General features: G+C 42.3%; 1 protein-coding gene across 5 annotated transcripts in view; it reads right to left on the bottom strand.

Annotated features, from left to right (window-relative positions):
- Positions 1–2,411: 2,411 nt before the first annotated feature.
- INPP5B (inositol polyphosphate-5-phosphatase B) overlaps positions 2,412–24,264 on the bottom strand; it is a 73,350-nt gene continuing 51,497 nt past the window's right edge. For all 5 annotated transcript variants that reach the window (XM_072609995.1, XM_072609996.1, XM_072609997.1 and 2 more), the window contains 12 exons: positions 18,454–18,641; positions 16,891–17,002; positions 15,188–15,297; positions 13,362–13,497; positions 12,796–12,906; positions 11,727–11,889; positions 10,420–10,655; positions 9,133–9,246; positions 7,257–7,341; positions 6,104–6,231; positions 3,513–3,624; positions 2,412–3,271 (listed from right to left, as the gene is read on the bottom strand). In XM_072609995.1, the coding sequence (XP_072466096.1) occupies positions 3,165–3,271; positions 3,513–3,624; positions 6,104–6,231; positions 7,257–7,341; positions 9,133–9,246; positions 10,420–10,655; positions 11,727–11,889; positions 12,796–12,906; positions 13,362–13,497; positions 15,188–15,297; positions 16,891–17,002; positions 18,454–18,641 (1,602 nt within the window). In that variant the 3' untranslated portion in view covers positions 2,412–3,164. The remainder of the gene's footprint in view (positions 3,272–3,512; positions 3,625–6,103; positions 6,232–7,256; positions 7,342–9,132; positions 9,247–10,419; positions 10,656–11,726; positions 11,890–12,795; positions 12,907–13,361; positions 13,498–15,187; positions 15,298–16,890; positions 17,003–18,453; positions 18,642–24,264) is intronic.

The raw sequence follows: 24,264 nt of genomic DNA, 5'->3' as shown, positions 1-24,264 counted from the left end.
TTAACTAAGAACCTAAGGCTATGCTGACCAGAAACCCAATCAGATCCAAAGATTGGTACAAGTTTTCTCACAATTATACATCTCAAGCAACCCATATCTCTTATCTGAAAACTGACCCTACACTAGTTAGTTACCGTTTCTTTGTTCCTTTGATTGAATAGACACTTTGGGGGGAGTGATACACCTTTTTGTGATTTCAGAGAATGTACCTGTTCAGTCTCCTCACCCTCTCAACTTGGAAAACTCCTAATCTTCCCTCCAATTAGAAATCAGATTACCTAATCTCATATCCTGGTTTATATCCTGTTAATTATTTTCTTTTAATGCATAAAAATCTGTGTCCTCCTGTATTCAGGCTCCAGCGTCATATTGAGGAGACCTGATCCCGATTTGTTATGGAATCGGCATGCATTGCTTAATAAATCGATATGCTCAGAAGCTCAAGCCTTTGTTTCCTCAGTCATTTCAGATTTTACCAGCTACAATTACAGTGCAGAGATTAAAACAGAAAAACTTTCTAAGCAACAGATTTGTATGAATGAAAACACACTAGGATTCACAAGGAAAGTAAAGCCTTTGTGGTTGAAAATAGCACATAATGAAATGAAATTTAATAAAGATAAATGAAAATGAAAAGTCTCATACTTGGGCTCAAAAAAATCTACTGTCTAGGGCATAATGGAGAAAAGTATCCAAAAAAAGACTTAGGGATTTTCATTGATAGTCTGGTAATTTTAGGATTCATTAATTGGCCTAATATCTAGGATAAAAGAAGGAAGAGGGCCATTATTTTGTGCTCCTGTCAAATCACAGTGGGATAGTTGCATGCATCCACTTTAAGAAACAGATCAACAAGCTGAAGGTGTTTTGATGAAGTGACCAGGATAAGGGGTAGTCTTGAGCCCACAAGAGAACAGTTGGAGGAACTGAGTTATATATAGTCTGAAAAATAACTTGAGAGATATGAGAACATGATCTTCAAACACCTGAGGGTCTGTCATGGAAAAAGGAAGATAACTAGTATAACTCTCAGGAGCAGATCTATGACCAATGGGTAGAAGTTTCAGAGAAGCAGATTTTAGCACAGTGTGTGGAAGAACTTTATGACAATGAGAGCTACCTAACAGTGTAACGGGCCATTTTGAGAGGTACCAAGTTCCTCATCATTTAAGAGTGTTATAAGCAGGGGAAGATGGGGTTGGTGAGAGGGAAAGAGTGAAACTTACTCATCGAATTTGGCTTAAGGAAGGAATAACACTTAATTTGGTATGAAAATCTATCTTACACTATAGGAAAGTAGGGGGGAAAGGGATAAACAGGGGTGGGGGATGATAGAAGGGAGGGCAAATGGGAGCAGACTTTTGAGGAAGAGACAGTCAGAGAACAGAACAAATGGGGGGCAGGATAGGAGGGAGGGAAATATAGTTAGTCTTTCACAATATGACTGTTACGGAAGTGTTTTGCATAACTACACATGTATAACCTATATTGAATTGCTTGTCTTCTCAGTGGGGATGGGTGGAGAGGGAAGACAGGAGAGCAGTTGGAACTCAAAGTTTTAAAAACAAATGTTAAGAATTGTTTTTACATGCAATAGGGGAATAAGATATACAGGCAATGGGGTATAGAAATCTATCTAGAAAATAGAGGGGAAGGGGATAAGAGAAAGGAGGAGTGTGATAGAAGGGAGGGCAGATTGGGGGAAGGGGTGATTATGGAATTCAAAATCTTGTGAAAGTTGTCTGTTGAAAACTAAAAATAAATTAATTTAAAAAGAAAAACGTTACAAACAGAGATGTGGTCATATAAGGCAGTGCGTGCTAATGGAAAGAGTGTCAAACCTGGTGTCAGAAGAGCCTGGAAATCTACCTTTTTTACCTTTACCAGGAAATCTACCTCTGAATTTACCAGCTGTATGACTCTGGAAAAATCACTTTACAATTCTAAGCCTCAGTTTCTTCACATGTAAAATGGGGACATGCTACTTTCCAGAATTTCTTTATGGATCAGCTCAGAATGTAAAGCAGTTTGTAAACTTTAAATTTCTATTTAAATGTTGGCTGCTATTATCAGAGATTACTGTGTGAGACAGAAGGTTGAACTGGATTATCAGCCGTAAGAATCTGACTCTAAAGAAGCCTTGTTGGGGAGACAGAGACACTGAAACAATAGAACTAGTCTGTCCTGTTGTTCCCATCTAGGGTCAAGCAACCCTTAAGCAAAGCAGGGCAGAGTACTTAGGTGTTGAGACCATCTCTACTCCCTCTCCTACCATGAAAGGGGATTAATCACCAAACTGCTGGACAAAATGCCTTTAAAACTAATTTTTAAACAAGAATGCTCAAGGACCCATCTAAAGACTCTCAGAATGACATTATCTAGGAGTAACAACAAAACATAGTCACACTGACCGCTGTTAAAAATACATTTATCATCAAAATATATTACACTTATCAGCACGGTATAGTATCTACAGTGTGGGAGATGAGCAACCTGAGAGAAATCCCATTTGCTTCCACCTTGCCATTTCATCTGAATCTTTAAGTCCTTGTGTTGCTTGCAAAGGTTCTTTGGCCAGGTCCACGTTGTCCATCCTCTTCTGGGGATACCTGAGCTCATACAAAAGCATAGGTGCTCAAACTCAGCTCTGGAAAAAGCCCTTGGGCTTGGCTAGCACCTCCAAACCTGCTGACTCACACGTATGCTTGACGTATGCTTGCTCTCCCAGGATTCCAGGGTGTTTAATGAAATGCTGGCAAGCACAGCCCAAGCTGCACAGGTGGCTTTATGATGAGCTAGGTGAACATAAGAAACTAGCTAATAGTATTGGGTGGGCTTTTTTAAACCCCTTTTCCTCTTTTTTAAAAAAAGGAAATGGTAAGAGCTATGCATGTGTATTAAATAAATGATTGAACACTGAATGTCAGTTCTGCTGGCTAGCTGTCCTCAGACTGTGATTACTCAGTGTTCTTTTTCACTCAAAGCTGTGTGTGCTGACAATAGGGGCTGTGCTCAGAAATCAGTCAGCTGGCATCCTGACTCCCAAGTGGACTTCAGGCAGGCAGCTCAAAGGGGTCACTGAGTTGAAAGAGCTGGAGATGACCGGTTGCCAGCAGTGAGTGACGAGGACGGCTGGAGGGGGAGCCTCAGGGTGTGCTGAGTCCTTACACAAGGAACTGTTGGATGAAGTCCTGAGCCTTCTTCTTCTCTGCCATATCAGGCTTTTGGTGACCAGCTGGGGAACGGAGTAGCAAGCTGCCAAATGTGCTAGCTGTATAAAAAATACAGAAAACAACTGATTCAGCACAAGGAAACTTTGCTAATGTGCATTGTCCTAGGCCCTGGGAAGGGTACGAAGGCAACATTTTTCGTTTTCAGGGTGCAAACTTATGAAAAATGCTTCAGGAATTGTATGTTTTGCCCTAGTTGAACAGTGAGAAAATCTTAGAATCTGGACCCCTCCCCTGACCACCAATGAACCCCTCAGGATACACAGATATATTGAAACTCACCTAAGATCTTCTCATCCAAATGGTTCTTCCCTGAATTGTTCAGTAATTCTCTCAGAAATGCTATCAGATAATTGAAGACATTTTTGTGGCAAGTGGGGAGAGTAGAGATGATCTAGAAGAGGGAGGAGAACTTTGTTAGCTTTTTTTTAAAGGCAGGAGAACAAAATCCCCATGCTTGACTTTTCCTTTTGCCAATAGTATCAGCACCTGGGTAAAATTCATAGGCCATATAGTCTAGAATTTTGGTTTCTGAGCTGAACATGGCTTTCAAAGATGTTAGCCCAAAACGTTAGAGATGAACAGATTAGTCCTAATTAATTAGTGAAAATAATGTATTTCATGAAGTAGTTGCAGTATTCCAGTTCACACTGCATGTTTTCATTGGCTGGAAACAATCACCATATTTTTCATAATTATAACTTCAAAAAGTGCAACTTTGAATACATGTGACCACTTCATGGGACGACACCAATCAGGAGCTGACTGTCCTCAAACATTCTAGCTACACCTGTTATGAATTTTTTAACCAGAATTATTGAATCTCAACAAGGGACTCTCAGAACCTATCTAGTCCAGCCCTTCCTAAATGGGTACCACTTCTACAACACCCCTGACAAGTGGGTCTATACTCTTTGTGAAGACTTTGAAGAAAGGGCCCCCTCTGGGGAATAACATTCCATCTTTGGATACCTTTCCTCCATATAGAACCAAAATCTATATTCTTGTTCTAGCTGCTGGGATTTTAAGTATGATAGTACTTTCCATGCCTGAAGGTGGTTATGTTAACCTTAAACCTTGTCATCTCCAGGTTTAATATCCTTAGTTCCTTCAATGGGCCCTCTCAGGGAATGTTCTCAAGTTTCCTCAACCATTCTGGTCACCATTCTCTGCATTCAGCTTTAGCTTGCAAAAGCACTTCCTAAAACATGTTTATCTCTTTTAGAATTCATTATTTTCATAAACTGAGCGCTAGATTGGCCCCAGAGTTCATTAATTTAGCCCCTACATTTTCCAAAGGAAGATATCAAGACCCAAGAGTAACTTCCCCCAAGTCTCACAGGTGACTTTCCAATGTACCATTTCTTAAGATGTTAACTTCCCAAAGTTTGCCCTGATGTGTAAATCATTTCCCTTTTTGGCTTAAAGTTGAGTGTTTAAAACATCTAGAAGTGCTCCCAGAGACCTAACCCAGTAGGAGTGCTTCTATCAGCCCTTTTCCCTCAGACCATGAATCCTCTTCAGGATCTTACAGACTTTATTCCACTCAACCTCCTTCATGGCCTTTAGCTCTGCAGATCAGTGTTTCCTCTTAGTTTGTCTTCTCATACAACAAGTCTTCACGCCCCAATTTAGCTGCTCTTCTCTGGACCTACTTTAGGCAGCCCCGTGCATTCCTGGAAGGGAACTAAGCAGATTTGCCTGCAGTATCATAGGACCATGCTTTCCTATGAGAAAAAGAGAATGCTTTCTCCTTTATTTCTAACCCCCTCCTGATAAGGGCTCCAATATTATTGGCCTTTTAAATGTCTTCTGCTAGATGGAGGAGGAGGGAAAGGTGGGAGCCCACGATTAGGTAGGCAAATTTCCCTGTTAAAAAAAATCACTACATATTCCTACTAAATTCGTCAGTTACCAGTGCCTTCCTTAAACATACAAATGTCTTCTGTAGCAAAAGTTCAATAAAATTGTTGAATGGAGGAATAATTTGTACAGGGTACTCTAGGGAAATAGCCGATAGGCTCCAGTGGGACTCAAAGGAATCGGCTTTTATACAACCTTTTGTTCTTGAGGGCACTAGAGAGGCAAAGAAGAAAGTAACAGTCAGAGAGAGGCTGGCCCTTTTCATGTACAGGGAGAGGCTGGATTACTGCTTGTTGAGAATGTTGCAGTACAAGGGATACTTACTCAGGGAAGAGTTGGATTACCTAACCTCAGAGGGCATTTTCAACCTGAATGCCTATAATTCCATGAGGTGAAAGGATCTTTTTTTTTTTAAATTTTTCATTGCTAGCTTTTATTTTTACATCACTTACATTCCCTACCATACCTTTCTTGACACTTCCTCCCAAAATGATCACTTATATAAAGAAAAACATTCTGCAAAACTAACCGATGTCATCTCAGAAATCTGAAATTATACGCACTATTCCACAACCATTGTCCCCCACCTCCACAAGGAAGTAGGGAGAGGGGGTATCTCCTCCTATTTCTCTATTCAGAGCTGAGTTCTGGACCTACTTCTCCCACTGACTTTAGCTTGCCAAAGCCTTGGTAGCTCCAGCCACTTTTCCTGACAATAACTCTGGGCTTCAGTTGTATCTGTAACATGAAGGGGTTAGGTCAGGAGAGATAACTCTAAGATCCCATCTAGCTCTGCATCTATGCAGATCCAACTCTACAGCTACCATCCGGTGCCTATCTCCTTCTGCTTTAAATTGTTGATGCCTGATCTAAAAGTACTCTGTCCTCCAAGTCCAATTATCCCTTAAGTTAAGCATGACGTGATTTTTTTTCTCTCCTGCACCTACTTTGTGTACTTGCTCTCCCAGGTACACTGGCACAAGGCTTATGGACGCAGGATTGATTCTTACCTGTTTACTCAGTGGGTAGTTGCTAGAACACTCCAGACAGGTCTCATACAGGTTGTAACAGATGACAGGCTCAGGCAGACTCTCCAGGAAAAGCAGCAGGGCCTCAGCCACAGAGTGATTGCTCCCAGCTAGTGGCATAGTTAAGGAATGGGCAAACCCTACTGCCCATGGTGAGAAAAAGCACAAGCTGGTGCCAAGGCCTGTTGATGTCACCTTTGCAACATCTCTCTAATACATCCCCTTCTATCCTCTGCCACTGCCACTGTGGCAGTGCAGGGCCTCATCCCCTCACCCCTGGACTAATGTGCTAGCTGCTGGTGATAAGGGCAGTCTGCCTGCCTCCAGTCTCTCCCCACTCCAATCCATCCTCCATTCAACTAATAAAGTGACTTTGCTAAAGTTCAGGACGGATCATGTCACTCCCCTACTCAATAAACTGCACAGCTCCCTACTGCCTGAAGGATCAAATACAGAATGTTCTGTTTAGTATTCAAAGCCCTTCTTAACCCAGCTCCTTCCTACCTTCCCAGTCTTCTTATGCCTTACTCTCTAACATGTACCCTTCAATCCAGTGACACTAGCTTCCTGGCTCTTCCACAAACCAGACAATCCATTTCTCGATTCTGAGCATTTCCTCTCGCTGTCCCCCATGCCTGGAGGGCTCTCCCTCCTCCGCTCTCACTATGGACCTCCCTAGCTTCCTTCAAGTGCCAACTAAAATCCCACCTCCTACAGGAAGCTTTCCCCAACCCCTCTTTATTTTAGTGCCTTTTCTCTCAATGATTTCCTATTTATCCTGAATACAGCTTGCTCTGTACATATTTGTTTGCATGTTGTCTGCCCCATCAAATTGTAAGCTCCTTGAGAACAGGAACTTTTTGCCTCTTTTTGCATCCCGAGCACTTAGCACAGGGCCTGGCACCTAGCAAGCACTTGGTAAATGTTTACTGATTTTCTCCCCTCCTGGAAAGGGATGGTCGTCAGAAGGGCTCCTTCCTAGATCCTGATCCAGGACCTGACTGATCCTGGTTTTTAATTATCTGCCAGAGAAGAGAAGTAAAGAGCCTCCTCCAAGAAGAACACTGACAATGGCTCTCAATCCCTAGAGAAAGATCTCTTCTGAGTAATAGTGGACTGAACGTGAGAAGGATACAGAGGGTGTCGAGCATTCCAGTGTCCAAACAGTCACGAATCAACTCAAACTCAGACCTCAGGCCTGGCTGCTGAAACAGATCTTCCTTCAAGGGGAAAGGAAATCACAGTAAACAGTCTGTTCCAAAGTGTTTCTTAATGTTTATGTTTCAGGAACTAGAAATAACTGTAGGCACAGGGCAAAAAGGAGAGCTGTGGGGAGTCCTCTGGGTCAGAGTGGGGAGTGGCCTGGCCTTGCCTAAGCATACCATGTAACTCATGAGCCTTTCCAGCTCCTTCCTCACTAAGAGCACCTTTGAGATTACGAAGTCCTGGCCATTGTCACAGAATGAGGATATGACCGGAGTACAGAGGGAAAGCTGTAAATGTCTAAGCTTCCTACTGTTGCCATTAGCAGGAATTTTTTAATATCAAAAATAAATTCTATTACCATCTAGATAAAAACAATATAGCCAAATGCAAGCAACAAAACTAAAACAACGGTAAGTGTATTGCCATCTGACCTAATATGCTTTATTATTTTATAAAATTATTTTACAAAACTTCCATGTAAGTTTGTTAGTGATAAACTCTGGTAGGCACTATCCTAAAGAGGTCATTGAAAGGAGTCCTTCCACAAATGAGAGGAAGCAGAGTACAGCAAGAACTTGTCTTGCTCTCTTCCAGGTAAGAGAATTTTAGGATTATTTCTACAAGTCCACTTGTGATGGTAATAAATAATAATAGCCAGCATGTACATAGGACTTAAAAGTTTTGCAAAGTGCTTTACAAATATCTTATTTGATCCTTACAACAACCATGCGAGTTAGGTGCTATCATAATCCCCATTTTACAGATGGAGAAACTGAGGCAGGCCAAGGCTAAGTGACTTTCCCAGGATCATACTGCTAGGAAGTATCTGAGGCTAGACCTAAATTCAGGTCTTTCTGACTCCAGACCTGGTGCTCCACACTTGAATCTGGATTGATCTGACTCATACCATCTCTTCCTAGTTTTCTAAATCAGCCTTTTCCATGTCTAGAAAGTATGAACATAAGCTCACAGAACATGGAGTCCTAGAATGTTAGAGTTGGAAGGAAGGGCCCTTGGAGAACTTCCAATTCAAGCTCTTCACTTAACAGATAGGAAAACTGAAGGCCACAGAGGAAGTGCCTGGCCCAAGGTCATACAACAAGCTGATAACACAGCCAGAACTAAAACCAGGTGCCCCATTGACCAGTCTATTACACCATGGCTAAATTCCTTTCCAAGGATGGCACCAAAATTAGAGAAATGAGCTGTTCTGAAAGGTCTGATACCAGGAGGATAAGCAAGCTGCTGCCTTAGCCAACGAAAAATTCATCCAACACAAGTCAGCACTTTGGAGCTGGTCTGCAGATTGTAGAGTATGTCTACTCTGTCTCCTTAAGGGGAAGGTAACTGTTGATGGCAACAACATGAGGTCTTGGGGCCTGGGCCACACAGCCCTTCCTGTTGGGGGAGGGGGCTCTTCTCACAGGGCCACCTGCAAATCAAGGTTGCAAGAACTCAAAACACCTTTTGCTGATACTCTTCCCCCCACTTAGTAGTATTTTATTTTTTTTTCAATTACATGTAAAGATAGTTTTCAACATTCACTTTGCTAAGATTTTGAGTTCCAAATTTTTTTCTCCCTCCCTCCCTTCTCTCTCCCCTCCCCAAGAAAGCAAGCAATCTGATATAGGCTATACAAATATATTTCTACACTAGTCACGTTGTGAAAGAAGAATCAGAACGAAAGAGAAAAACCACAAGAAAGAAAAAACACACCAAAAAGAGAAAATCGTATGCTCTGAGTGATACTCCTTCTAAAGGTAACTTGGGGGCACAAGGAACTAAGCTCCTTAGGCATCACCTACTTGCTGGGAAGCATTTCGATACAAGTGATCAACCATCATCCAGAGTTCTTTGGGGATTTCTAAAGGCTTCTCTTCCCGGGTCCCATCATCTTCTGTCTGCAGTGGCATTAAGGTCTGAAAGGGAAAGATAATATGAAAAGATTCAGCTAACTAGGACAACCTCCCTCTTCTAACTGAATGACTCCAAGAAAGATATCCGCTAAACAAGGAAATCTATGAGAGACAGAAAGAGACAGAGAGAGAGAGAGAAAGAGAGCACTTCCAACCAAGCTTCCCATTTTCCAAGGGCAGAAAATGTAAATTAGGTAAGGTGAGTTATTCCAGATTCTGAGAGGTACAGAGAGTGATTCTATTAGCTAAAATACAGGTTAAATTCTATTATAATCCATCCAAGATAAACCAGAGAAGAGGGATGGTGTAGTCTAGTTCTTTATTTACAAAATGAAGGGGTTACAACATATGATCTGCAGGTTCCTCCCAGTTTCATGATTTTATGAAACAGTCCCAAGCTGGAGTACTGGAGACCTGGGTTCTAGTTCTAACTTTACCACTTGCAAGTCACAACCTCTCCTAGTCTCCATTTTTTTCCTCTATATAATAGGGAAATAAATCCTTTAAATGCTGTACACATAGAATAAGATCCTGTACTGAAAATTCTTGGACAAAATCTACAAACAAACCATCACTACAGCTTGGTTCAAATTATTTGAATCCTCGTAGAAATATCCTTGGCCTTTTAGGTCTTAGTTCTCCCTCATTATTTTTTCAAAAGACACATGTTTACCAACTTCTTCCACTAGAGCACATTACAAGCCTCCTCACCTTAGTTATCAAGTTTCTAGGGAAGACATTTACAGTTATCATCAGGCACATCATTAAAGCCTTCCCAACACAGAAGGACCTGCCACTGTTTGCATTCAACTGGAACAGCCTTGGAAAAACCCAGGGTCACCTCCCTGCCATGATGAGTCATCAGAAGAAAGCACCAGTGAGGACCAGAAAATCTGCCTCCTAGGTCACAAAGGGGAAAATTTTGATTCAAAATAGAAACCTAATGATTGGAGCTAACAATGGAACGACATGGCAGAAATGGTAGTAATCACTGGAGGTCTTCAGGAAGAAGCTGGGTGAACACGTGGGAGTGATGGGTGACCCTACTTTTAAGATGTACTCAATAGCCCTGTCTGAGGTCCCTTCCAACTTTGGAAATCCAGTGGTTTTGCCACTCCTCAATTCTGATCATTTCATTTGTGAGCAGGGATGCTTCAATCTCAAGGGTTAACTCACCAGTTCTTGAATGGTTTCAGGGGTCAAGTCCTGGATGGGCTCCCGCATGTAACACAGGGTGTGGAGGGGAGAACCAAAACAGCTGGGCAGGTAGTTCCCAGACACAGATAAAAAGTAATCCTTTCCTCTGTCCAGGTGCAAAACCAGGATGTCTTCAATTTGGTCCTCTCCAGAATTGAGCTTTGTTGCAGTGGTTTTATTAACAAACAGCTCCAGTTCAATCTCAATGGAAGAATCTACAAAGAGAAGGTGATCTAAGGCAATGGGGGATCAGAAGACAGCATGTGAAAGAAATCAACCTAGCACAAAGTAGTTACCGAGCTACGTCATGTCCACAACACACTGCTAGGCACTAGGGAGGATGATTTTTGCTCAGGAAGTTCTTACAATCTAGTTGAGAAGACAGCTATATTGTGATACATCGTATAATCCAACACTTTAGGTAACAAGTATTAACTGATATGGTATAGATTACAAATACAATGTAAATGTGTAGAGCAGACTCTTCTCAGAGTAAGATGGAGTCGCTATCAAGTCAGCAGTGAATATAGTCACATCTCAATAATCAGTGTGTGAATTACTTATGGAAAATGTTCAGTCCCTGGGCTGCATGTCTCTGCCACAAAGCAGTATAAATATGGTATAAAAATAACATCTAGGGAAGAAAAATAGTATTGTGTATCCTACAGAGAGATATAAAGATTTATAGATGATTCACCATATTTGACAGCTCTATATACTGTAGATAATTAAGATCTGACTATAGCAAATCCCTGAAGACATTTCCCAGCAGTGGCAATTTCACCAAACCAAGTCTCACCTTATTGTCCTCTGCCTGCCTCCCTCCTGTGGTTGTTGTGTCATATGTAAATAGTACTTCTCAGCTGTCCTCTGCTTATCTCCCTCCTGTGGCTGGTATCACATGTATGTGGCACTCCCATGGAATTCACAAAGCAGAGTACACAGCAGCCACAAGGGTAAGCTACCACATCTGGGGGGCAGAAGGCTAGGAGGGAGCCAGCTTTGTCACTTACCAGCTGTGTGACCTTGGACCTGGCATTGACCTCTCTCAAGAAGTTTCCTCATCTGTCAAATGGAGATACTTGGCCTGCCTGATTTAAGAGGCTGTGCTAAGGATCAAATCAGGTAATTCCCAGGAAGAGCTTCCTAAACCCAAGCACTATCTAAATGTGAGCTTCTACAGGACTATGATGACCTGTCTTTAAAAGTGCCTTCCTCCCTCTATTGTCCTTGGAAACAGAACTGTTTTTCTTCATTTGCACAGCCAGGTAAGGAAGAAGACTTACCAGGCAGAAGGAATCCCTTGCTGGGATTGGCATTCAGCCAGTGCTTGCAGTAGGAATTTTCGTCAGGTTTGTTGATAAATTCAAACTGGCAGGGCACCTGGCTGTTATAAATCATGAAAGACTCTACCTGCAACTGCATGTACTTCACATCCTGGAAGAAGAACTAAGAAAAGACCAGGGGTCAGTGGGTACCAGCACCTTCTCCTCGCCTACCCTGCCAAGGTCCTCCCGAAGCCATAATTCTCATGTTTTTGGAAAAAATCAAGGGACCATCTTCTGTGGACCAATATTCTGGCTCTATTAATCATTTACTAGTAGCAACAGCCCCTGGATTTCTGAGTTTAACTCAGGTGAGAAAAGAAGCAAAGACCTCATGTTAAACTGGCTTTTACCATATAAAGTACCTGCAGGGGAGGGAGACAAGCTGGTGGAGGGAGAGTCAGCCCAGCTTACCCAACATATGTCCTCTACATCAAGCTAAAAACAAGCTGTTCTGAATTCTGATGGGGAAAGCCAGAGTATCACATGAATTTCTTTTGCTGCTTTTTTATTAACTTAGAAGATTATTTTTGTGAATGATGCATAGCCAATCGTTTATCTCAACAAGGCTTTCCCCCACCTGCTCCCACACTGTCACACTATCTTTTTTTGCTTCCCTTCTCAGTACCATCAGTTTCATGATTTAAAAAAAAGTGAATGCATTTTCCTATTAGCCAAAGTCAAGCATTATTAGTTATACAAATCTGCTACAAAATGAGCTATCACATACTGGATTCCTGGCAACAGAGAATAAATTGGAATTATGCAGGCCAGTGCCTATGGAAGATGAAATGCTGACCAGAGACTAAAATCTGTGAACTTGTACTTAGCTCTGCCAAGCCATCAGCAAAAGCCCCACTTCACAAAGCAAGTAATAGTGCCAACTGCTTCTCAAGGCTATGCCAGAGCTTAGTGGACTGAGGCCATAGCTCTGAGCTGTCCTAGAATTCTCTGCCCTAACAAGCTAAGAGAGTCAAAGTTGCATTGTTGGAAGAGGTGGCTGCCAGAATTATGATGACATCCCTCCTACCTCTCTTTTGGACAGAGTCACTGAGGGGATGTTAGCATTCTCCATTTTATCCAGTGATCGGACAATCTCTTCCAGGGTCTTCCGATATAGCTCTTCATTTACTACTCTTACCTGGAAGAAAAATGCCAGAGGTTCAGTACTCTACTGGGATTTCAGTACAGAGGGGCTCACAACATGGGAATCAGGCAAATTTACATACATCAGAGGATGAGAACAGGGATTTTCTCTAAAAAATAAAGACCTAGGCATTGTCAATTCATCAGCAAAGATTCCAAGGAAAAGTATAATTAATAGGTTCCCCTAGAGGCAATGCTTGTGATTGTCAGTCATTCCCCTCTTGGCAACAGTAGAGAAAATAGCAAAGACTTGGCTGGCAGCTCTGCCAAGATGCAGGTCCAGCATAAAGGGATGATTGGTGTCTGGCACCATAGGGCTTCTGCTCCTGACAGGCTTTGAGCAGATACTTCCTGGAGCCTTTCATTGAAAAAGAGAGAAGCAACATGACTAGAAATGAATTAAACCTGAAAGACAGAAGATGCCTCGGCTAAAAATGATTTGTCACTTACCCCAATGTCAAACACTGCACTAACTGGCTTGTGGTCACTTGTCTTTAGTGCCATGTGGTTTTGGTAACTCAGCTGAGTAATGTTCTTCCCCTTCCACAGGACCCGGTCACACCAAGCAGGGGCTCGACACTTTTCACTGAAATGAAAAGAAATGCATGGAGAGGTCTGTTTCAGAGACAGAGCCCTGAATGCTTACCCCTGGTCCAGTCTCCTGCCTGACCAGAGCAGAGCCCAGCTTAGTGATATGGTTATGTAGATCATCTCTACAGTCATGCCTTAATAACAATTCAGTAGTAATTATACAGATCACGTCTCCTGACAGAGATGCAGTTTACATTGGTTTTAACTGCAGGGATTTGCCCAGGGAGGAGAAAGAATAGTTTATGTTCTTGGTTTAACCACATAGCCTGCAAAACTCCCAAATCATGAAACACCTTTCAGTCCAGTATAAATTTCTTCCTAATTCTCTCCCTTCATGGTTCATGGGTTATTAGAAAAAGTCTAAATTAAACAGCTGTTTCTGAGGGAATAAAAGATAGTTCCCATGATTCTTATGGGGAGTATCCAAGTCCCAGTGGATGGTCAGGATCCTAATCATCCTGGTGCAGTAATTCTCAGTTTTTGGGTTTTTTTGGTTTCAAGATGCCTTTCCACTCTTAAAAATTATTGAGGACCTTTCCTGATCAAGAGTTTTTTGCCTGTGTGGGTAATATTAACTGAGAAAACATCTTTGTATTATGAAAATAGTTTTGACTTTATGGACTTCTTAAAAGGGTCTCAACAGTCCCCCGAGAGTCCTCACACCACTACTTGAGAACCATTGCCCTACAGAAATGCCAAAACAAATGGACAACAAATTCACTATTGGGAGCTACTGGAGATCAAAAGTACTGAAATCAAAGTACCGAAATCAAGCTAAGAACTGTGGAAGAAAATTCTGTACTCTACAATTTAGGCACAAGCCTACTGGAAATAAATTTTATTAGGTTAAACTAATTCTAAATATTTCTGCTCAGAGAGAGAACCAAAGGTGGGCTGAGCTTCCCTCTGGATTTGAAAATCTTTCTCTCAAGCCATTTTGGAGTTACTATTTATAGCATTCCTATACAATGGGCAAAATTCCACAATAAGACAGGTGTTTAAAGAGCTCAGGTGAAAGTTCAGTTAACATTTTGTTTCATCAAACAGAACAATAATCACTTAACTTTCTGCACTGGAGAATCATTAAAGAATCATTTTTCTAAAGCCATCCAATCCTTTCACCATTCCTTTTAAGGATTCCCCTTTCCAGGTGGTCAAAGGTCAACTTAAGAAATATTCCCATTAACTGAAATATTCAAAGACTTCCTTTTGTTAGACTGACCACTACACTCATCTGCTCAAGGCATGGGGAAAGAGAGTCTAACTCCTAACTGGAACAATCAAGGACCCCTAGACCTTGTCTGGTCACAGCGCTAAATCTGTCAAAAGGGAAAAAAGAGTTTCTCTCTGAACTGTTTACCCAATTTCCTCAAAGAAAGTGGTTAAGTCATTGGTAAGAAGGGGAAAGGACTCAGTGCAAAGTATTGCTTCAGAATTGATTAAGACAAATAAGAATTTCTTATCCAGGTGAAACCAAGGACTTTGAAATATTATCCTAATATTATTTTGTAATCTGTAGCATTTATGTATGTAGCCTAACAGGAGTCTCAGTATACTTCCATGAGACAGAGAACCAAGGAAAAGAAAACCAGTCCCAAAACCAGTAACATGACTGGAGCTCAGTGAGAGGATAAAGAAGACTAGGATCCATATGCCTCCCACTTGGTCAATCCCCTGCAACCTACCTGGTGTCCCACTCATCAGAGCCAGTGTCATACTTGTAGGTAGGCTGGAAAGCTAGCTCCCCCTCTGTGAAGCCTTGGAAGACAGCGTTTGCAGCCACTTGAATTTTCAGCTGTTGGAAGGGAGGAAAACAAACCCTAGTATTAAATTTCCTATTAAAGGAGAGTGGATAGTCAATGGTGGGAACCAGACCATTGTATAATTTGTGGTCAATTCCAACCCTTGAGAACAGGAGCTTGTTGGCTATTATTTTATCAATATAGTTAAAACCAAACAGATTCCCAACCCTAACACTTACAGAGTATGGAACCACTACTAAGTTTATTTTCCTTTCCATCTTTTTAAGAGTCTTCCACAAAAGAAGTGACTAGCTAGGTCCAAGGGAGACTGAGTGAACAGCTCACAAACAACGAAACTGTTCACTCCTCTCCTCGTGGCATCTATTCAGCACAGTTCGACCATCAGCAGCCATAAGTGCCAGGTCTTTGCCAACTTCTTTCAGATCCCATTCCTAGCAAAAGATGAAAACCGGAGGCACTTTTGGATTAGTCCTTGACACTATTGGGAAGGTTACCGAAAAGCCTTAATTCTTGCAGCTGGGACTGGGAATTTTCACTTCCCAAAATGGATCGAGAAGGGAACAAAACAAAGAGATAACAACAGTTCAGGATGCTTCTTGAATCACAGTAACCAAGATCTTACAATCCATCTAAAAAGAGTAGCACAAGGCACAAGATGTATGCTATGGCTTCTGGAAAGACCACTAAAATAGTCCAAAGAATAAAGATGAGACAACATATGACACTGAGACTTTGATGCCTTGACCTAAGCTGTTAAGAAACTAGGAGATGGGCAGCAAGTGAAAAGAATGACTTCATGTTAGAAATGAGGATTCGAGAAAAACAAAAGAATTTACCAGTGAAGAAAGTTAGAAGCAGAGTGGACCTATCGAAAGTGACTAATGATTAAAACACCAGAGTTGGTTGTTTTGTTCTAAGTAGATTTCTTCATGTTCCAAAATGAGAATAGAAAGATTTGAATGGATCAGTTATTACTATAATAATGTTCTGGAAATAAAAGGGGACATTAAAAGTTCTGAGACTAATAGGGGAAAAAAGGATCTTTTTTTTCAAAGCAGAATTTGGTGACCAAACCAATTCATAAAAACATCTAAATGTATATGAACCTCAGAAAGGCAGAAAAATGCACAAAGGACTGATGATCCAGCAAAGGATTTTTAAGTTAAAAGGGGATGTAAAGTGACAAATGACATGAGAGGATCATGGAGGAAGTAAAGAAAGCTTTCTCAGCAATGACAGTTCTTAGAAAAGAATGACACTACATAGTATGAAGAGGAAGTGAGGAAGCAGCTTGCTCAGGAAATCAAAGTGAATATATTGATTGAGCACCTTCCCTCCTAACAAAGTCTCAGATCCCAATGAAGCAACGAGAGAAGAGGCAGAGAAAATCTCAATAATATAGATAAGAACTGAGATGAGAAATGCTGGCTGAATATTAAGAAATTGCTTGACAAGAAAGAGATCAATTAGATGGGGAAAAGTTTCCCCATGTGCCAAATTGGTGAGTCCCAACAGGGGACTCATTGCTTCTCCTCAGAGGTCCTGAGAGTCCAAGGACATTGCTGCTTGCATTATGGCCAGAGGTAAGTGGGCCACCTGCCCAGCCTACCAGTGGCTCTCTGTACCTGATCATATGTGTACAGGGTTTGAAATGCCTTCTCCTCGATGAGTTTTTTCACTGTCTCCACATCCAGCTCTTCTATCCTGTAGTTGAGGTCCCCCAGCCACAGGATCACACTGTGAGGACAGAGGACAAGGGCAACAGGGTTTTTAGGTAGGACTGTAACCTGTCCCAACTGGGGCTCTCCTCAGAAGGCCCTAGATGACTGAGACTCAGGGAAGTAGGTTGGGAAAGCAATTCAGTTAGCCATAAAATGTCTTGGCTGCGTGTCTACACCTCTTGCTTAGTCATTCTGGTTCTGAGTTCAGAATGAGTCTCCTCCTCCTCCTCCCCTGCTCCCACAGGGGAAGTTATTTACCCAAGTCTTGCCATCCTGGGAGCCAGCATGACAAATCCGAGGAATAAGATCATGCTCCTCATTCCAGGGAGACTAAAAAGATTCTTTAAATAGGGACTTGTGCAGGTCTCCAGGGCACACCAAACAGCAGTACCCCTTTACCCCAACAAATTCTGATTCACCAAAGGCATGGAAAGACTTGGTGGTTTCCAGGGCTCAGCTTTCAGAAAACACAACCATTGTTCATTTGACACTTTTGACACTCTTTTGTGGAGAGTGTTAGTGTTTAATAACAAATATCATTTGGGTACGAAGGAGACGGGAAAACCCCAGATGATGCCACACAGTCTGTAAAAACGATGACTGCTGCGTGAGAAATCAACTACCTCCTCGACAGTCAGTTTAGCACAGCAACACACACACACACACACACACACACACACACACACACACACACACACACACACACACACACACACACACACACACACACACACACACACACACACACACACACACACCCGGCAGGAATGCTTTGGGACTCTGTGCACCCCCCTGGTGGACGCCACCATGGTCGCACCAGCCTGCCTCTTCAAGAACAAGTTGCATGGAGCTTCACACATCTGCTGATGGGATTTTGTCATTTCATAAAAAGTGTTTGAAAAAGAAAATAGACTAAAAAAACAGAAGGTGAACTGGAGGGAAAGGATAAGAATCATAGGGATGTTCTTAACACAGAATGATCTAAGCAGCTGAAGCTGAGACCAAGATAAATAGAACCAAAGCAAATGCTCTCAATGATCAGTACTAATGGGGCAGGGGGAGGGGAAGAGTGACACAGATAATTCAAAACAACAAATGCTTTTAAAACTGGGTTTGGGATCAACTGTACGATTTGCTTTGGGGTAGTTGATAAACTCTCTCAGGGAACATTTTACTGAGAAGGGTCGATATCGATATAAGTCTGTATTTCCCAAGGACACACCAAATAATGAAGAGTTAGAGATGACCAAAGCTGGCTAGAAAGTGAGGGGCAATAAGTTCAGGATTTATGATGATTTGCAAAAGATGTTTCACACGTGAACACGTGAAAGCTGACTATGCCCCTGTAGGTGTGAGCATTCTGTCCACCTTCACACACACACACCCTGCCCCTCACCCTGATTTCAGAAGCCCAGAACTGTTATGGACATCAGTGGTTCAGCAGACGGGGCAAAATTAGCCACTCACTCATGCTTGCCGATGGTGAGAGGTGGAAGATTTGGATCAACCTGACAGAACTGCATTCGGGAACAAATGTCTTTGTAGTCCTGGTTCCTCCTCTCATACTCCTCAGTGTGGGCTGCCAGATGAGAATTCACAATGCAGATGCTTGTATTATGAAATCGGAATCGGATTGCCACTCCTCCTTTATTACCCTATAAAAGAAACCAAAAAATATTATCGAAATCACAACTGATTGTATCAGTACTTGAAATATTACACTTCTGAACTGTGTTTTATGCTTCTCAAAAAGTTTTTATATATGTTATCTGATTTAATCATCAAAATAATTCCATTTCAAGTTGTTGTTCAGTTGTTTAAATTGTATCTGACTCTTTGTGACACTATTTGGGGTTTTCTTGGCAAAGATACTGGAGTGGTTTGCCTTTTGCTTCTCCAGCTCCTTTTACAGAGGGGAAAACTTAGGCAAATGGGGTTAAGCTAGTAAGTGTCTGAGATGAGATTTGAACTCAGGATGATAAATCTTCCTGACTCCAGACTTAGTTTTCTATCCACTGTGTAACCTAGCCACTCCCAATACAGGGAGAACAGGTATTATTATCCATATTTTACAGAGGAGGATATTTAGATACCTTGAGGGAGGTTGACTTGATCAAGTTCATGCAGCAAGAGAACCAGGACTGAAACTCCAGTCTCTAACACTGCCTTTCTACTATACCGGGCATTCTTAACTTGGGGACTGTGAAATTAACATTTGATAACTATATTTTGATACATTTGGTTTCCTTTGTAATCCCATGGTCTCTCCCTCCCAGTTTGAGTTTTTTTATGAAAGGGGCCATCCCGTGAAGTGAGACTGTGATAACACCTTAGCCTGAAAGGGTCAGGGTCTCAATTGCATCCTGGGCCATCTCCAGTCATCCTGATGAATATCAAGCCACTGGACCCAGATGGCTCAAGAGAAGAAAGTGAGGTTGGTGACCTTGCACAGCCCTCCCTCACTCAAATCAAAGTCAACTGCAAGTCACATCATCATCTTGATGTCATGGTCCTCTTTGAGAACGAAGGACAAACACAACCTGTGAGTGAGTAGCAGTTCCTCTCTTCTCCTCTCCTATCAAGGGGAAGGTACTCTCCACAGCCAAAAGTTGACTTTTTTCCTTTGGGTTTACTGGCTACATTTCTTGATCAAAGATCAAGCCTTAAACCAATTCACTCTGGAGCTCATAGACTGAACAACATGTCCCCACCCACCTAGAACACAGTGAATATAGTTACCAGTTGTTGTCCTTCATTCTCGAAGAGGACCAAAATGACATTACCATGATAAAGTGAAGTTTCAATGTGTATAACTGTGGCTGATCAGACCAATATGAGCTCAGATAGTCCTTTTGAACATCTGGGGTGATTACTCCAGAATTGTGCATCCTATGTTTCTTTTGTGCTGTTTCAATTCTGCTTTGCTCATAGAGCACCTTTTCTGATGTGGGCACACCATGCTGAGTGGTCCTGTGCCAATGTCTCCCATATCCCACAATCAACTCCAAAGTTCTTGAGAGAGCCCTTGAGAGTGTCCTTGTATTGCTTCTTCTGACCACCATGTGATTGCCTGCCCCATGCAAGTTCGCCATAAAATAGTCTTTTTGGCAAGTGTACATTTTGCATTCAAACAACATGGCCAGCCCATCAGAGCTGGGCTATCTGAAGCATAGTTTGAATGCTTGACAGTTTAGTTAGAGCAAGGACCTCAGTATCTGGTACCTTATCCTGCCAGGTGATCTTCAGAATCTTCCTAAGACAGTTCAAATGGAAGCAATTCAGTTTCCTGGCATGGTGCTGGTAGACTGTCCATGTTTTCCAGGCATACAACAATGAAGTCAGAATGATGGCTCTGTAGACCTTCAGTTTGGTAGTCAGTCTAATACCTCTTCTCTCTCAAACTTTTCTTTGGAGGCTCTCAAACACTGAGCTAGCTCTGGCAATACATGTGTTAACCTCATTGTCAATGTCTACATCCCTGGAAAGTACACTACCAAGGTAAGTGAACTTATCCACAGCATTCAAAACTTCTCCATTTGGTGTAACTAATGGTTCCACATATGGATGGTGTGGTGGTGGCTGATAGAGCACTTGTGTTTTCTTGGTGTTGATTATTAGGCCAAAATTACCACAGGCAGCAGAGAATTGATCGATACTTTGTTGCATCTCAGCTACAGAGGCTGCACTGAGTACACAATCATCTGCAAACAGAAAATCATGCACCAATACTCTCTCCACTTTGGTCTTGGCTTGTAGCCTTTTCAAGTTGAAGAACTTAACATTAGTTTGGTAGTTGACTTTGATGCCATGTTCATCCTCGTTGAAAGCATTTGACAACATGGCTGAAAACATGATAAAAAGGATAGGAGCAAGCACACATCCCTGTTTCACTCTATTGGTCACTGGGAAGGCATGAGATCATTGTCCACTATCCAGAACTCAGGCAAACATGCCATCATGAAATTGACATACAATGCTGATGAACTTCTCTGGGCAACCAAATTTTGGCATAATTTTCCATAAGTCCTCATGACTAACAGTGTCAAAGCTCTATTAATGTTGTGTATAGACCTCTGTTCTGCTCCTCGCATTTCTCCTGGAGTTGTTGGACAGCAAACATCATATCAACTCTTCCTCGATCCTTTTTGAAGCCACATTGACTCTCAGGTATATGACCATCTCCCAAGTGAAGGATAAGCCTATTAAGGAGGACTCAACCAAGAATCTTGCCAGCAATGACTGAGAAAGATACCCCCCTGTGATAGTTGCAGGACAATCTATTCCCTTTACCTTTATAGAGATGGACAATGAAGACATCCTGAACTCTGAACTCCTGGGGGACAACCTCCTCTTATCATATAACCTGAAGTATTTCAGTCAGCTTTTGTATGAGCAATGGTCCCCCTACCTTGTAAATCTCAGCTCGAATAGAATCAGCACCAGGTGCTTTGCCACATGAAAGGAGTCTAATGGTCCTCAAAACCTCTTCTTCAGTTGGAAGTTTAGCTAAGGAGGGATTGACCTCAACCTGAGGTAAATGATCAATCACCTCAGCATTGATTGATGATGGTCTGTTGAGAACACTATGGAAGGGTTCAGCTCATCTCTCTAGGATCATGTCCTTATCACTGATTAATGTGGCTCCATCAGCACTGAGTAGTTGTGATGCAACATAGGTTTTGGTCCATAAATAGCTTTCAGGGAATCATAAAAGCGCTTTGGATTGTTACCATCAGCATAAAATTGAACTTCATCTGCCTTCTTACTGAGCCAGGAATCCTGCATCTCTCTAAGCTTTGCTTGTACTTTACTTCTGATGGAATTAAATGCTGCCTTCTTAGAGATAGATGAACTATCCTGCTGGTAAACTCTGTGGAGTTTTCGTTTTTCATTTAGCAGCTTCTGGATTTCCCCATCATTTTCATCAAACCAGTCTTGGGGTGTAGGGTGTGTTCAGAGAGGACCAGTACCTTTGGTGTGATGGCTGCCAAGCCCTCTTCGGGGCTCCTTCCACCTTTGGTGTCTGCCTATTCCACCCAACTCTCACCTGTGGCTCTAAGAAGCTACAGCATACGCAGCGGCCAAACCCCGGTAAACCATTTCAGCAGATGGGTCAAACCAGGTTGAGGGTAACCAAGGAGTCTCAAACCCCTTGGTGAGTTAGGGGGGTGTCTACCTTAAGCATGTGAAGACTTCCCCTGGTGGAATGGGTGGATGAGAACAATTTGTTCCAATAACCATGAAGGCAGCTGAAGCAGGTGATGTGGAGCGCTCAGACCTTGGTTAGACACCGAAGATGCCAAAGTCATCCACTGAATCCTGAGCCATCACCAGCCATCTTTACTTTGTCCTGCCACTGGTCTCAAAGTCCTGTGGCAACAGGCAAGTGATGAAGCAGCAGGTGCGGATACACTGGGAGCTGTAGTCACAACCCTGCACAAAGGGGGCTAGGCCATAGGGTCATTTCTCACTGGAAACAGCAGTGGGACGCGGCAGCCGGAAACAGCAGTGGGACTCAGCAGCCCTGTGGGTGTCTGAATAGCCTTTTAAGGATTGCACTGCTCACCTCCTGGTGTGTGACAAAGCGGGCTAGAAAAAGCGCCCTAAAAATTATCTGCTTATCCAACCCTGGCCTGATTACCACACCAGGCAAGGAATTCCACTCTGTGGTCGAAACATGCAAGAAAAATTTACAAAATGTACAAAAACATCTGCAAAGATGATTCCATTCACCATCAGTACATGGAATGTGCGCATACTTATAGACAACACAAAATTCAGTAGACCTGAAAAACAAACTGCTCTTCTCACAAGACAACTCAACAGGTATCACATCCAAATACCAGCCCTGAGTGAAACAAGGTTGGCAAATGAAAACCAGCTTACTGAAGTTGGAGCTGGATACACATTTTTCTGGAGTGGCCTCAGTGAAGGGAAGCGCCATAAAACTGGCATAGGTTTTGCAATCAAAACTAATCTAGTCAGAAAACTGGCATGCCTGCCAAAAGGACTGAACGACAAGCTCAGGACAATGCAATTGCCACTTGCAGGAAAACGCCATGCCACCATCATCAGTGTCTATGCTCCCACCATGATGAACCCTGATGAGATCAAAGAAAAATTTTGCGAAGACCTGGAGACCCTTATCGTCAATGCGCCAAAAGAGGACAAGCTTATCATTCTGGGTGACTTTAATGATAGAGTAGGCTCAGACTACCAGACTTGGCAGGGAGTCCTAGGGAGGAATGGAATTGGAAACAGCAACAGCAATGGTCATTTACTACTGAAGACTTGTGCATCACATGACCTTCTCACTACCAACACTGTTTTTCGTTTACCTAAATGCAATAAAACTTCATGGATGCACCCTCGCAGCAAACATTGGCATCTAATAGACTATATGACTGTAAGGAGAAGAGACAGACAAGATGTGAGAGTGACAAAGGCAATGTGTAGTGCGCAATGCTGGACTGATCATAGACTCATCCTTTCCAAGCTAAATATTCACATTCATCAAAAGTGCCACCCCCAAGGCAAAAATGACTACCAAAAGAATCAATGTCAACAAATTAGAGCTCTTCTCTGAGTGTGAACAGTTTGTTGCTGACTTGGAGGGAAAGTTGAGCCAATGCACAGCCGGCAACAGTGGAGCAAAAAAGGAGTAGGCAGCTTTCAGGGATTTGGTGTACAGCACTGCATTTGCTCATCTGGGTCAGAACACTTACAAACACTAAGAATGTAATTACTAAAACGTAATTGTTTCTCTTTTACCCAGGAATGCTGAGGGTCTTTCCCTCCCAGTTTGATTTTTTTTTTTTTATTAAAGGGGCCATCCCTTGAGCAACTACTTAAAGAAGCCTATTCATTAAATGGATGTATCTCACTCAAAGCGATACTGTGATAAGACCTTAGCCTGAAAGGGCCAGAGCCTCCCATTACATCCTGGGCTATCTCCAGTCATCCTGATGAATATCAGGCCACAGGACCCAGATGGCTCAGGAGAAGTAAGTGAGGGTGGTGACCTTGCATAATCCTCCCTCACTCAAATCAAAGTCAACTACAAGTCATGTCATCATCTTGATGTCATGGTCCTCTTCGAGAATGAAGAACAAACACAACAACAACAACAATTTTGTGTATTTAAAAACATGATTCTAAGAAAGAACTCTAAGTCTTTGCCAGACAGCCAAGGTGTCCACGACACAAAAAAAGTTTAAAAACCCCTGTATCCCAGAATGCTGACAAGGAATGCTCTCCCTCCTAATCTCTGGGTTTTGG

This window comes from Notamacropus eugenii, chromosome 5, assembly GCF_028372415.1.
Source record: "Notamacropus eugenii isolate mMacEug1 chromosome 5, mMacEug1.pri_v2, whole genome shotgun sequence".
NCBI lineage: Eukaryota > Metazoa > Chordata > Mammalia > Diprotodontia > Macropodidae > Notamacropus > Notamacropus eugenii.
Note: the sequence above shows the minus strand (reverse complement) of the source record. Positions and strands in the feature narration are given on the sequence as shown.